At 28.4% G+C, this 13,809-nt stretch overlaps 1 protein-coding gene across 1 annotated transcript in view; it reads right to left on the bottom strand.

Annotated features, from left to right (window-relative positions):
* LOC129964288 (muscle calcium channel subunit alpha-1-like) overlaps positions 1-13,809 on the bottom strand; it is a 293,395-nt gene that overhangs the window by 119,419 nt on the left and 160,167 nt on the right. Inside the window, exons 2-4 of the mRNA XM_056079056.1 lie at positions 6,749-7,344; positions 4,489-4,605; positions 1,744-1,883 (exon numbers count right to left, since the gene is read on the bottom strand). Coding sequence (XP_055935031.1) covers positions 1,744-1,883; positions 4,489-4,605; positions 6,749-7,344 — 853 coding nt within the window. The remainder of the gene's footprint in view (positions 1-1,743; positions 1,884-4,488; positions 4,606-6,748; positions 7,345-13,809) is intronic.

Here is a 13,809-nt window from a genome sequence, read left to right as displayed (position 1 = left end):
TTTTAAAAGAAGTCGCAAGGAATTATAAATACAGTTTAGAATTCTAAGAAATATGAAGTGGTATGATAATTTAAGTGTTTTAAATACTATTCGAAATTATTAGTTTTTTAAAAAATTGATACAATGCATGCAAATAGGTATAATCTAACTTCATATAGTAATCTAAATATACATGATATACATAAAATATTGTTATAATAATGAGGTGTATTGATTTAATCCTTAATGTGAAAGTTGAAATTTTCGATAGTTTTACATTATATCCTAATGGCAAAATAATGTTCACGCGTTTCTTTTAATACACCATCGTTTTTAAACGATGAAAAACGTATGTACAAAGCATCGACGTGGGTGCTTACAATTGATAAATATTGATAGATTACATTTTTACGAAATGTAAACATGACCTTTCTTAATCAAATAAAAACAAAAAAATTGAAGTTAATGTTTCTGTGTGAAATGCAAACTTTTAAAAAGATAGATATAACATATAATCATTGATATATTTTCTTTTCAATATTACTCCGTTCAATTAAAGCATGCTTTTATTAAAATTCATTTGCAAATTCCATGGTTTTTTGATTGAATAATTAAATAGTATAATCTATCTTTTAAGTTAATCCACAGTTTTATGACTAAAATTAAATGAAAGTAATAATTTATAAGAGTACAGTTACAATCGAAGCAAGGAAATTGGCAATGAAATTTTAAAATAATAAATAAATACGAATGCATACCAAAATTTTAATTTTAACCTTAATAATAATATTTTCAGATGACAAGCAAAAATATAGAATAATACAGAAAGCTCCCGATTTTTTCGCTGAATGAGTGGCGCGACAGTTGTGGATAAGTGAATTCCATGGATTATCCGCAAAATGAAGGAGAAAAAACACGAAGAGGATTTTGAATCTCTTTAGCTGCAGTTTTTTAGTATACACATAATTATGACTGAATAAACAATAGATTTCTGTTCTTACAGGTTGTTCGCATATTGTCCACTAGAAAATTATTATTAGTTGCTTATTTTAGGTTAAAACATTATCTATTGTTATTTTTTTTTTTTTTTAGTTTGCAAATAAAACATTATCTATTTTATTTACAAACTAATTTTTTTTTTCTTTACAGAATTTTGGGTTTTAACAATTATGGGCGATTCGCCTAAAAAAATCGAGATTTAGCTATATTTTATGTGAATTCTGAAATGTTATGATATATATTAAGAATTATCTAATATAATCAGCCTAACATATCTGAAATACATTTGGGTGTTTAAATTGACCGAAGAAACTGAAGACACAAAATGAGTGTGCAAGTGAAAAAAATAATAGATTACAACCATCAAAACATTATCATAACATTTTATTCATCACAGTTTTATGGACACGAGACCACGTTCAGTTCTTAAAGCAAAATATAGCCAAAATAAGGAAATTTCTTTATTATATATATTGAAAATTAGATACTAACCTATTTCACATCCAATACCTATTTATTAACAGCAATTTATACAGCGTGTGATAAAAATGTTAATATTGCAGTGAAGACTTTTTTTATTAGCATGTTTAATTTCAATATAAGTGAAAATAATAAATGATTATTCTTAGTACAATTAAATTGAAATAATTTATGGCATAAAAACTTTATTCTGACTACGAAAAAATATATTAGGTAGAAATAGATCTAGTATCTGAGAAGATTGCGACACCTAGATGTGATTAAGTGAGAAAGATGAGTACTTACCCTATAATGACAATGACAAAATCGAGAAAGTTCCAACCACTACGTAAATAGGCACCAGGGTGGAACAAAAAGCCATATGCTATAATTTTCATAATGCACTCGATCATAAAAATCACTAAAAACAGATATTCCGTTTTTTCCTGCAAAAAATATTTCAGAAAGTGATTAGAAAGAAATTTAAAAGCATTGGAATCTCGTTAAGAGATAAAATATTTACAACTGCAGATAGAAAAAGAAATTAGAATTAATTGGAAGTGGTATTATTTCCCTTTTTATGGCTCTGATTGCTTAAGTGGCACTGCAATTATTTTTCTCGCACGAAACTTTTATTTTTACAATTGTCGAGGAAGAAACTTATCGATTACTTCTTCCAGGTTTTTTTCCCATTCGTATTTTGATGCATTGCCACGGTGAGAAAAAGAAGGTATAAAAGAAGGCATATTTCATCCAGCAAATAAAAATGACTGGATTACGTTTTATTCGAGAGCAGTTGCTTCATAAGAAAATATTAGTTTTTTACTTATTTGGAAGCTCTTAAATAATATCAATTGTCTTAAAAGAATGAAAGGAAAATAATTATGTCTTCTAATAAATTCTAATTAAACAAAAACATTATAAGAACGAAAAAAAAAAATATTATTTTGTGAAAATTAGAATTATGACAGCGTTATAAAATGAATGCAGCATTTTTTTATTCTAATATTTAGATTTAGATTTAATTTTCTAAAAATTAGAAATATTATAAATTTGTCATATAATTAAAATTTATCAACAATTTTTCATGAAAAATATATTAGAGAAAAGAAATGAACAATAACACAAACAGTGATAAGAAACTTAAAAACTTTTACAAAAATTAATTAATTTCAAGTTTCAAAATGCTATTTCTTACAGATTCTTTTAAGCTAAACATTATGAATAATATCTGTTAGATATAAAGATTGATTAAAAAGTCAACAACTCCAATTTCAGCCAAGATATTAAGATCTCTACAATTAACAGTTCCAATGCGCATAGTTTTTAAAGTATAAATAAATTCTTAAACATCTGCTATTTTACTGCTTCGCTATGAATATCATAGAAATAATTTTTTGTTTCAAAAAGTTTAATAGGAAATTATTGTTTCATTCTAATTGTTTTCGGGGATTTTCGACCTTTTTGGAGATTCGGATCAAAAAGCTGTAGTAACAGTCAGATTTCTAAGTTTCATTCATTAACATTTCTATTGTTTTTCCCCCTAATTCCCGATTTCAAGTTAAAATCAAGAAAAATCCGCTATAAAGTAGCCGGAATGCTGTATACATTTTAAACATTTTCATCAACATCATCACATCATAGTTCATTAAATACTTAAATTTAAATAGTCACTAAAGCAATAGAAATTTTAAACACTAAAAGTTTATTTAAAAAATACTTCAAATAATGAAAAAAAAATGTATTATATTAATAACGCTGTATACCAGAAATTATTTTGTAAAGGTAAATGAAGAGATGATAATAAAATTTTGTTATTTCTTTGAATTCCAATTAAACATTGAAATATGAGGTACTAAAGTATCTTATATATGCTTTCAATTAATATCATAGAATATTAAAAAGAATCAATTATCTATTTGGGTCATTTAAAAGCACTTATTTACTCTTAAATTTCTTTTAATTTTTTGCATTTATATAAATTGTTAGATTATATTATCTTATAGGTTATTTGTGAGATATAAGGCAAATAAATTTTTAAAAAGTCCAAATTTTTTAAAATTTAAAACAATATAGAGGTTTATTCAAAATGAATATAGCGATTACAAATGACTATAATTATTTAATGAAAAAGAATTTATCGATAAGATTAACACATAATGTAGACGGAACTTTAAAATTTCCCATGCCCCAAACAACCGAAGAACTCAAAGTATGCATTTGTAATGCGCTTACATCAGTGGCTGCTGTCATGCTTCAGAATGTATGGCGTGAAATGGACTACCACCTAGATACTGTCCGTATGACCGAGGGAAGTCAAGTAGAACATCTATGGCGTATGTATACAAAATTTTGAAGTTCCGTCTACATTATGTGTAAACCGTGATAAATTCTTTTTCATTAAATAGTTATAGTCATTTGTAATCGCTATATTCATTTTGAATTACCCCATATATCATCAGAATAGAATTTCTGTACAATTTACAAGTTTCGCAGTTGTTTAATTCTTCTACTTTCATTTCATAAGAATGCAATAAAAATAAATTGTACTAAAATCGTATTAAAAGTAATAACACTACTTTTCCCTTTACATTGGTTTTGAAAAATTACTAAAAGGTATTCAATGATAAATAGAGATAATAAGAAAAGCAATCGTTTAAAATGTCCAATGAGAGAAGGCAAAAATCAGTAAAGTGATCATTAGTTAAGTCTATTTTTAGAGATAATTATGTTCATTGACTGTGTTATATTGCGTAGATTTTAGACAATACTAATATAATTTTCGGCCTGTAAGCTTCAATATATGAATTATTGTTAAAAGTTTAAGGATCAGGATTATTGAAAAACGTTCCTATGCAAAAGTTAAATGTGTTTTATTTCAACAAAGTTAAGTAATTATTTCATTCCAGATGGAAATATTTTAATTAATCAGTTTCAAAATGTTCATCAACAGAATTAAGAATTCGAACAAAAAGTAAATAAAAAAATATTTCATATTTGCAGTCAAATAAAGTACCTTAGAATGACTTAATTTTACTTTGAATTACTTACCAAATAATGATTTAATCTGTTGGAGTCCATACAGGCGTGAGGAGTGTAGATTGCTAAGGCTACGCAGTTGCAAAATATTGTAAGAAGAATAAGATATTCGAAAGGCCTGCAGAAAAGCTAGTCAAGGACAACAACAACTGCTGGATAAGTAGTATTTGAAAACAATCAATAGTAAGATACACAAAGCAAAAGGATAAAACATAAGTTTAGAACCAATCATAACAAACGCAAGATTTTTTTACATTCCTGACGTTTTGCCGATGTTTTTTTAAACGAGTATTGCAATAAAGTGAATTTCTCAACTTTAATAAAGTGAATTTCTCAACTTTGTGTGTGTGGGGAGGAGGGGTCGAAAGTCTTCGCCAAAGACAGGATACACTCCCTTCTACAGGAAACATCGGCTGGTGACGGTCATTTTGTTACTATTATTTTCCAATCTGATCATTCAGAAATGTAGCTGAAATCAGGTGGTGATGATCGTTATGAACTTGTAAGTTTAAACCAACCATCCCCAATAAGATCATACATGTATAGTTGGAGGCATAGAATCTAATAAGAGTGAGTTCTGTCTTCATATAAAATCTTAATTTAATGAATTCAAAATGCATAACAAATATTTTTAAAATGCCCCAAACAATATTTGACATTTATAGCTTCTTTAATTAATCACATCTTTGTAATCTTAGGAGTGGAAAATGAAATTTCAATAATATATTAATTTTAGTTTTATGACTCAAAAAGTCTTCACTTTTTATAAAGGGACTATTTCTTACAAGTGTAAAAAATTTATGCCACGATTTCTACAGAAGTAAATTATGTATTTGGCTAATAAAGCAGATGATTTCATTGAATAACTTTTATTCTAAACACCGTTTTTAAATAAAAGGAATCACATTTGTTTTATTAATTTAACCTGGATATACTTTTGCAGATACTTTGTTTTTATTCTGAAGTAAGAACTACCATTTTTGCGAATGCTGCCATCACCATTGTTTGTTTATTTATTGCCAGGAGGCTCTATTGTCATTAAGATAATCCTGATGATAATTTGTGTCATTTTGTTCGTCGGAAATAGCTTGTTCTTCTAAGAAATCAAGATAGATATACACTTAATTAAGCGCAGTAATTCATTTAACAGAACATAATCTGTACTTAAGCCAGCAATTCCTTAACAACGAATTCAGTCATCTGTATTAGAGAAAAAGATAACATTCTGTTTCTAAAAAAAAGTAAAAACTAGATTTATTATTTTTTTTTATTTAAAAATGTTTTTCCAATTCACAACTTTATTGTTGGAGACAAACAGTTTTTTTTCCCCGAATTGGATTTCTGATTTATTTTGCCTTTTAACATAACATAATACGATGGGCATAATGGGTATATACCAATTAATATTTTCAGATCCCCAAAATTCATTTGCTTAATTCCCTTTTAAGTGAATATCCTATGTTTAATCCTTTTCTATAAACAAAAATAAGCTAGAATTCCCATATTTTCTACCTGAAAATGTTAAAAACTCTTCAAGCACACGTTGCCATTCACCTGTAACACAGTTCTTTTTTTTAATTGAAAATCTCTGAAAGAAACTGAATTGGCAAAATGTATCTATTTTAATTCCAATTTAAATATAACTAACTAACAACTGTGTACAATTATTTTCCCTTACTAGCTGTTTTAATTCTCCCAAAAGCAGATTTCTATTCTCATGTTGAAATAACACGTCTAGTTTTTAATTCCCTTGAAGATCATGATACTCCCTGTTACTTCCCTCCTCCACCATGCTCCTCTATTAATAATAATAATAAAAAAGGACCTTTTGCCAATAATACTTTGTGGTAAAGGAAATTTTGCATTTCTCTTAGTACTTTAAGCATTAATGCTTCTTTAACATTTACAAACTTTAAATGGGACTCTGCCATTGTCTGAGCTTTTCAAAGTATGCATAGAGAAATCAAGCACTGTTAAAAATGGACCGCATCTTGTAAGTATAAGGGAAAAAAAAATGGAAAAGCTCTTTATCTAGTCTTTTGTTCCTCATTATGGACTCTACCTTAGACTGAGCCTATGCATACATTTATTTTTTCTTTTTATTGATTTATTTTTGCTCAACTGAGCTCAGTAGTTTTGTTCAACTGAGAGAATGAAATCTTCAGTATTCAGTAAATCAAAATAATTAATCTGCATGTTTAATATATGTGCCACTTTTGTATAAAATGTTAAAGCATTCGGCTATTCAACTCATGTGTATGGAACATAAGACAAGAAAAGGATATTTCCATTCTACGATGTTTATGCAGAGCCTCCTCACGGGATTTTCCAAAGTTAAACAAAATAGCGCTTTGGAAGGCCTCTCCAGAACCTTGGGTCCCTTCCGCTGCTGCCTTTTCCTCTCCTTGGGTGCAGGGACCGCCACAGTAGCTGGGGGCAGGGTAGCTCCGGCCTCTGCCGTAGGAACAACGGTAGTGGCGGCCCCCAAGGCCTGCTTCCAGGCACTGGACAGCGGCTTGCTGCTGGCCGAGCTCACCATGTCCACGTCGCTATCGACATGGGCCTGCTTGATCATAATGGGTTTGGGCCTCTTCCGGCGCGTCAAGGGGGAGGCCACGGAACATGATGAAGACGAGGAGGAAGAGGGGGGCGCCGAGACATGGTGAATGGTCGGGGACGAAGACCATAGGGGATCCTCGAGGAGGTTGCTGCTGCTGCCAGCCGCCGGGATGGAAATGTTGCTGATAGCCAGTGGGTGGCGTCGATTGATGAGGTAGCGCGGTTGAGGGGGTCCTTGATGGCTGGATGAGGAAGCGGAGAGGGAGTGTTGAAGCAGAGGGTGTGGTCCCGGAACAAAGTCTTGGTCGCCTGCAAGAAACAGAACAGTTAATGTAAACTGCGATGAAATAAATACATTTTCAATGTAATTATTAAAATTTTGTACATATGTATAAAACAAACGTATTGCAAGCATATGATCAATAAATGGACGGTCTTGTGTTATTAATGTTTCAATTAGCTTATTATAGTACAATTTGATGAATATTACAAGTAGAGTGAATGTAGCATGGGCCTATGTTAAACTAGAATGAAATAAATTTACGATAAGTTGCTACAAAATGTATAAGAAAATCATATTTTATTTTTAATACAAAGTTATTTAAAAATATTCATTTATTTTTCTAAATGCAAAAATTAAAGCTATTAGAAATACATTATCAATAATATTATATGAATGAGTAGATGTATAAATTCCCGAACAAAATATAATAAGCATCCCTACACGATAAATATTTTAGCTAAAATTATAGATAGTAATATCAATATATTTGAGATTTTAATGAATTATGCATTATTATAGACACTCTTTGATATTTTTAACAGAAGGATAAATTATTGATCTTCTTCTAAGTATATTGCTTACAAACGATTTTTTAACTTAATGTAAACATCTTTTTTTACTATTTTGTACAAAATAACACTGATGTAATTAACGTCGTTTAATAAATACATTATCAAAATCTTATGACTTAATTATGAAACTCTTCGCAATACACTAAAACTGAGATATCGCGTCTTTTGATGACTGTGCCCGCTAAATGACCATAACATGAATTGATTACATCGATTGTCTATAATACCTCAGTAAATCTCAAGAGCAAAACATTTTAATAGTTTAACTAAATTTAGATTAATTCATTTGAAAGAAAATATCACTAATTAAAGTCATCGAATGCGCAAAACACACATGAATGAAATCATAAAAGTAAATTCGCAACTTTGTTGAACCCTTTTATTGAATGATTTCTGTCAAAGCCATGCGATTGGCGGATTGAAATATCTTCAACGTGATGGGCTTCAGACGCAGGTTGTTCTACATGCAAGATTCTATTCATCTTCAATACCCTTTCATGACTGAAACGTCTGTTTCTTAGCGGGGCTTCGAATTCACACTTCTCTTTATAAATCGTTTTCACGGATGACTAAACACTCCTTTCCATCTGTATCATCTAACAGGGTTTCGCAATGAAATAAACGTGGCGAAATATTTGAAAATAATGAAAGGCTGGGACAATGTCAATGACAGCTCAAGGTGACGGTGCAGTTGAAGCTTTGCGATGCATCATGTCGCGTCATTAAATAATCCGGAATATGACCATCGAACATATAAAAGAAATGAGTATATCTGAAGAGTTTGAAGTTGAGTTATAAAGGGCAATCATGATCATTTTATGAAATAAGTCATGTGTTATTGCGAAATAACACAATTCGTTTAACTTAATACAGCTCTTGCTACAGCAATAAAATGCATTATTTATACTCTAGAGTGTACTCGTAGTTTTCTTTATACTTTATACTTAGTAATTCGAGTCTTCAGCAATAATAGCAAATAATGGGGACATGTAATAACAATTAAATTCCACTAATCCTATAAAAAAGTCTATGGATAATTTTTTTCGAGAAAAAAAAATGTTATCTTCAAATGCATTATATTAGGTAAATTACAAAATAACACCCATTTCTAAGAAAAAAATTCCTACCAGTAAAAAATTAATATTAATAGTTTAAAAAAAGGATTAAAAACTTCTTTTATTAATTAGAATTTCTCTCATATAATTTAACAGATTTAGTTTCTCATATTAGTTTTAGCAGCTTTTATTTCATAACGATTTAATACTACTTAAAAGCAGTTTTTTTTTTTTTTTTTACAGAAGTTGTACAAATCTGCGTACATTTGTAAGAGAGTCAAAAAAATTAATATGAAATTAGTATTTAAGTTAAAATGATTTAATTATGTATTAAAATTCATTCATGAAGTGGGAATCGTCAGGAATAAATATTAGCCAATCCTTAAATTATTCAGAATGAATTAAAAACTCATTCATAAATATTTTCAGGTCCATAAGAAAAATCGAAGACGGGAATAGAATTCATCGTGCAATCAATCCGTCATTTATATTTCTAACTCAAAAAATTCTGAATTCAAAGAAAGGTTGTGAAATAAATTTTTTATTCAAATCGTTTAGTGAAAAATATATATAAAATGAGATCATGTTTTTGAATTTACCCATCTAGAGATTTTAAAGTTTATTCGACATTTTTTGAGAATATTTTTATTAGAATAAGAGTATTAAGTATTGAGGACATTTTTAATTAGAATAGGACAAACGATAAAATTTAACAGTATTTTCTACTAGCGCACATATACATAGTTCTTAAACCGCTTCAGGGCCCTATGGTAATGTTGCAGAAAAAATGTTAGGATTTTTATTTATGTCATTTTTATGTAAGTAATATAGAAGTGAATGCATTTTTTGATTGAATAAGAACAGCTAAAAACAAAAGACATTTTATTATTCAGCAAAAGTCAAAATATCAACCTATTGCTGCTCAACTTACTTTAGTTGAAAGAAATTAAAAAAATGAAATATCTTTATTCGAGTTCTAAATGCCACTATTAATGATCTTGCCGGATTATATATATAAAAAACTTCATTAATATTATTAGAAATGAAACTTTGAATACACCTTAAGAAATATATGTAATTGCAAATTATTTTCAAAACCACTTTATTCTCACTTTCACGAATGCATTTCATCATTTACTGTGGGATTCCTCTTCCTCTCATGTCAATGCAATAAAAAATCTGTTTAACTAAGGGGGGAAAAAAGCACCTGTGTCAATTTATTCACTCTGCAATTTTTTTAAAGAATAACACCCTCTCCCAAGAAGATTGGATTTTTTTTGCAGTCTGACGAAGATAAAAAAGAGGAATAAATAAATAAAAGAATATGATCCATGCTACAAAATCCTGACAGAATGTGCTTTGCCACAACCACGAATTCACCAGGAGTCGGAAAAAAATATATAAATGACAAAATCAATAACCGTTCTGCACTGTTGGGGCAGTATGCGCAGCTGAGTTTTTACTTCCCTGTGGGGGTTATTAGAGGTTATTTCAGTGATTACCAACAGGCAGGAGATAAATATTAAAATAATTATTGAACATCAAACATTTTTTTAATAAATTGTTTAAAGATAAACTGTTGAAATCCACTAAATGCAAATATTTACAGACATTCAATCTTCTAAATTCTGACGTCACATTATTGGCTCCAAAGCCCATTATTTACTCAGAACTGCTTCACTACATTCTTCTTATTTCTTTAAATGAACGGCGGTAAAAAAGTAAAGCGGCGCAGCTCATTTGACTTATATCCCATAAGCCTGTAAATGCTATTTGATTACAGGCAGTTATTACAGAATTAACATTAACAATCCAAAGCATGAAAATTTTGTAAACGAATTAAATATTTTTTCTACCTTTTAATAATATGCATTATCAAGAAAAATATATTAAGTTTATTATTAATGTTTAAGAATATAGATCAAATAATTTAATACGTTTTAGTTTAAAACAACACGAGGGCTATTTAGGATGGAGCTCGTCATTTTGATCTACGATCAGATGACGAGGACGACGCTTTAATTGGCAACCTCTCTCCAAACCAGTGGCAGAATGTTTGGTCTCGAAGGATTTAACTTGCACGACGGTTTTTTAGTGGAATCAGGTTTCGAACCTGAAATCATGCGGTTCGGAAGCCGTAATCGTACTACCAGGCCACCGCGGTCCCCTTAATATATTTCAGAAGATAGATTATATCCCTTTCAGGCTATATCACTTTATATGACAACCAAATCTTAAGACAAATTCACTGCACATACTATCTATGTTGTAATTATATGATGTCTTATTTGTGGTGTCACATTGTGTGTTTTTTTTCTCCAGCAAGATGGAAATAGATTCCAAAATTCAACAGGTACAACGAGTTTGAACTACCACATGCAAACTTCAGATAAATTCGTTAATTAACTTCTTTAAAGAATAATTTAACTTTATATTATCATTTTTCAAAATCAATAACTTATTATTTCGCCTAACATACAAAATATTTTGTTGATAATAAAGTGTTCTAAATTTACTTCGTCACTTAAATTTAATGAATTTTCTTTATCAAACTGAAAACTCGATAATTTTATCTTTGAAAACTTCTTATAAGATTAACCATACCAAAAGTGGCGATATACTGGTATTAAAAATATCCTTGTAACTTTTTCATTTGGAATCACCAGGAAATTTAATAGAAAATTAATTTAGTAATTCGATATTTTTAATTAATGACAGTAACTAAACTTTCATACAGCAAAGAGTCTTTAGAGTCTTTGTTATTAGCAACTACTCGTAACTGAAACATAATCCCTTTTCGTCCATAAAAACTTAAAATAAAACATCTCCAAATTTATAAGATTTTAAATTCCGTTCTATTTAAATGAAAAACATATATAATTTAATTTTTTATTCTATGCTCTAAAACGCTCTTTTGAGATGCCTTCAAATATTAACAAAAATGTTGTAGAAGAGCTAAATAGCCGTAGGAAACTCCAGAATGAAGTATTAAAATTTTGAAAGAACTTGGTAAATCATTTGTATACAGTTTATTTAATTAATATCGAAAATAGGACATTAAAAAACAAACAAAAAAACACGAGTTCAAAGGAGAGTTCGTAAAAGAAAGTATAAAAAAAGATAGTCAGGAATCTTAATGCATTTTAGTATTTTTTTATTTTAAAGTATTTTATTTTTTTAATTTAAACATTCCTTCATTAATTTAATGCATAACATCAAACAATTTCTATTTAATTCTTTTGATGTGCGAGTTAAAACTTACCGCTAATGTTCAAAAAGGTTTAGAATCCAGTGCATCGAAGAATCACTGCACAAGAATCATAAGTTTAAATGTATGAAAATATTTAAAGAACATTATTTAATTTTATTTTTAATAAATCCACGAGTCAATAAAAATTCTCAAATATAGACATTTCTTTTTGTGTTACGACTATAAAACTAGTGTTCATAAAATTAAAAAAAATCATAAATATTTTCATGTTTTCTAACCAATTTCACTGTCTTTCGATATATTTACATATTTATAATTATAAAACTGCATAGAAATGAACTCTTTATTATAAAAAAAAGAAACTGTGTTATAAATCTCTATATTATTTTTTTTAATATAAAATACATTATTAAAACTTGATGAAAAAGAATTATTTTAGGCAAAAAAATTTTTTATCAGAGCCTCCCCCCCCCAACTAATTGAAATATGAGTATTATCCAATGCAATATGCATTTGAACAAACAGTTTCGCTGCTTTACAAGCCTGATATGTCAATCATTTTCAATGAAATAAAATGGAATTTTTTTAATTCTCATTTTTAAATCTCTTGTATTAAAATATCACCCAAAAATGTAGAAAAAAAAAACCTTTTTAAAAATTTAGAACAAATAAGCTGAAATATTTTTTTTTTAAACGTATGCAAAAAAGAGTAAGGAAAGTTTAATTAATTTGCTTGAATTTGATGTAATTCGATAATACTTATTTTATATTACTTTTAATGAAATAAAGGATAATTGATGCTCCATTAATAAGTTCGTCAAAGTGTTTGCTACGTGTAAAGAAATGGCGAAAAGAATTACTCATCCGAGTTATCATCTACTGTAAAAGGGTTTTCTTGGCGCTCTGATCTTTATAGGTGAAATGCCAACTTTGCCCCATTTGTTGAAATGTTCTTGAATCAAATAATAAAAAAAACGCTTCATTGATTTTAAATTTTATAAGAACTATGAAATTTGGTAAATATTGCATACAATGTTCGTTGTAAATCTTATGAAATGTAAAACTCAATGAAATAGATTTTGTTTAAATTGATGCTTGGTTTAAATACATTTTGATGGTTCATCAGATCAGACGATAAAATTATTTAAGTTTTGAGCATTTTTTTTTTAAATCTTACACAAGTCCACAAATAAGAGAATTCAAAAGATAGGAAAAATCGAACTTTTATTGTTTAAGTATATTAATGAAAAAAAAATAGAAACTTTCACATAAATAAGAAATTCAATTAAACGTGAGATGAAATTTTTTCAAATGTGTTTCTCTTTATTGGCTAAAACGGGTAATGTATATGTGCTAATATTCCAATACCATTGCGAAACAATGAAATGATTCTAATTAAGAATTAAATAAACATAAAATTCCATTTTTTGAAAAGTATTATAAAATATATCTTTAAGAATGTGCTTTAAAATTTTTTTTAATTAAATGTACTGTTTTTTATATTACAGTGTTGATATTCTTACTTAAAATACTTTTTATTATGATAATTTCAATATAATGGCCTCTGTCTTTAGACCTCTTTATAATTTGAAATCCATTTGATAAACAACAAAAAAAAATGATAAAAGGAGAAAAATTATGACTGAAAAAACA

The sequence above is a fragment of the Argiope bruennichi genome, chromosome 3 (assembly GCF_947563725.1).
Source record: "Argiope bruennichi chromosome 3, qqArgBrue1.1, whole genome shotgun sequence".
NCBI classification, from domain to species: Eukaryota; Metazoa; Arthropoda; class Arachnida; order Araneae; family Araneidae; genus Argiope; species Argiope bruennichi.
This window is presented reverse-complemented; position numbering and strand designations above follow the sequence as displayed.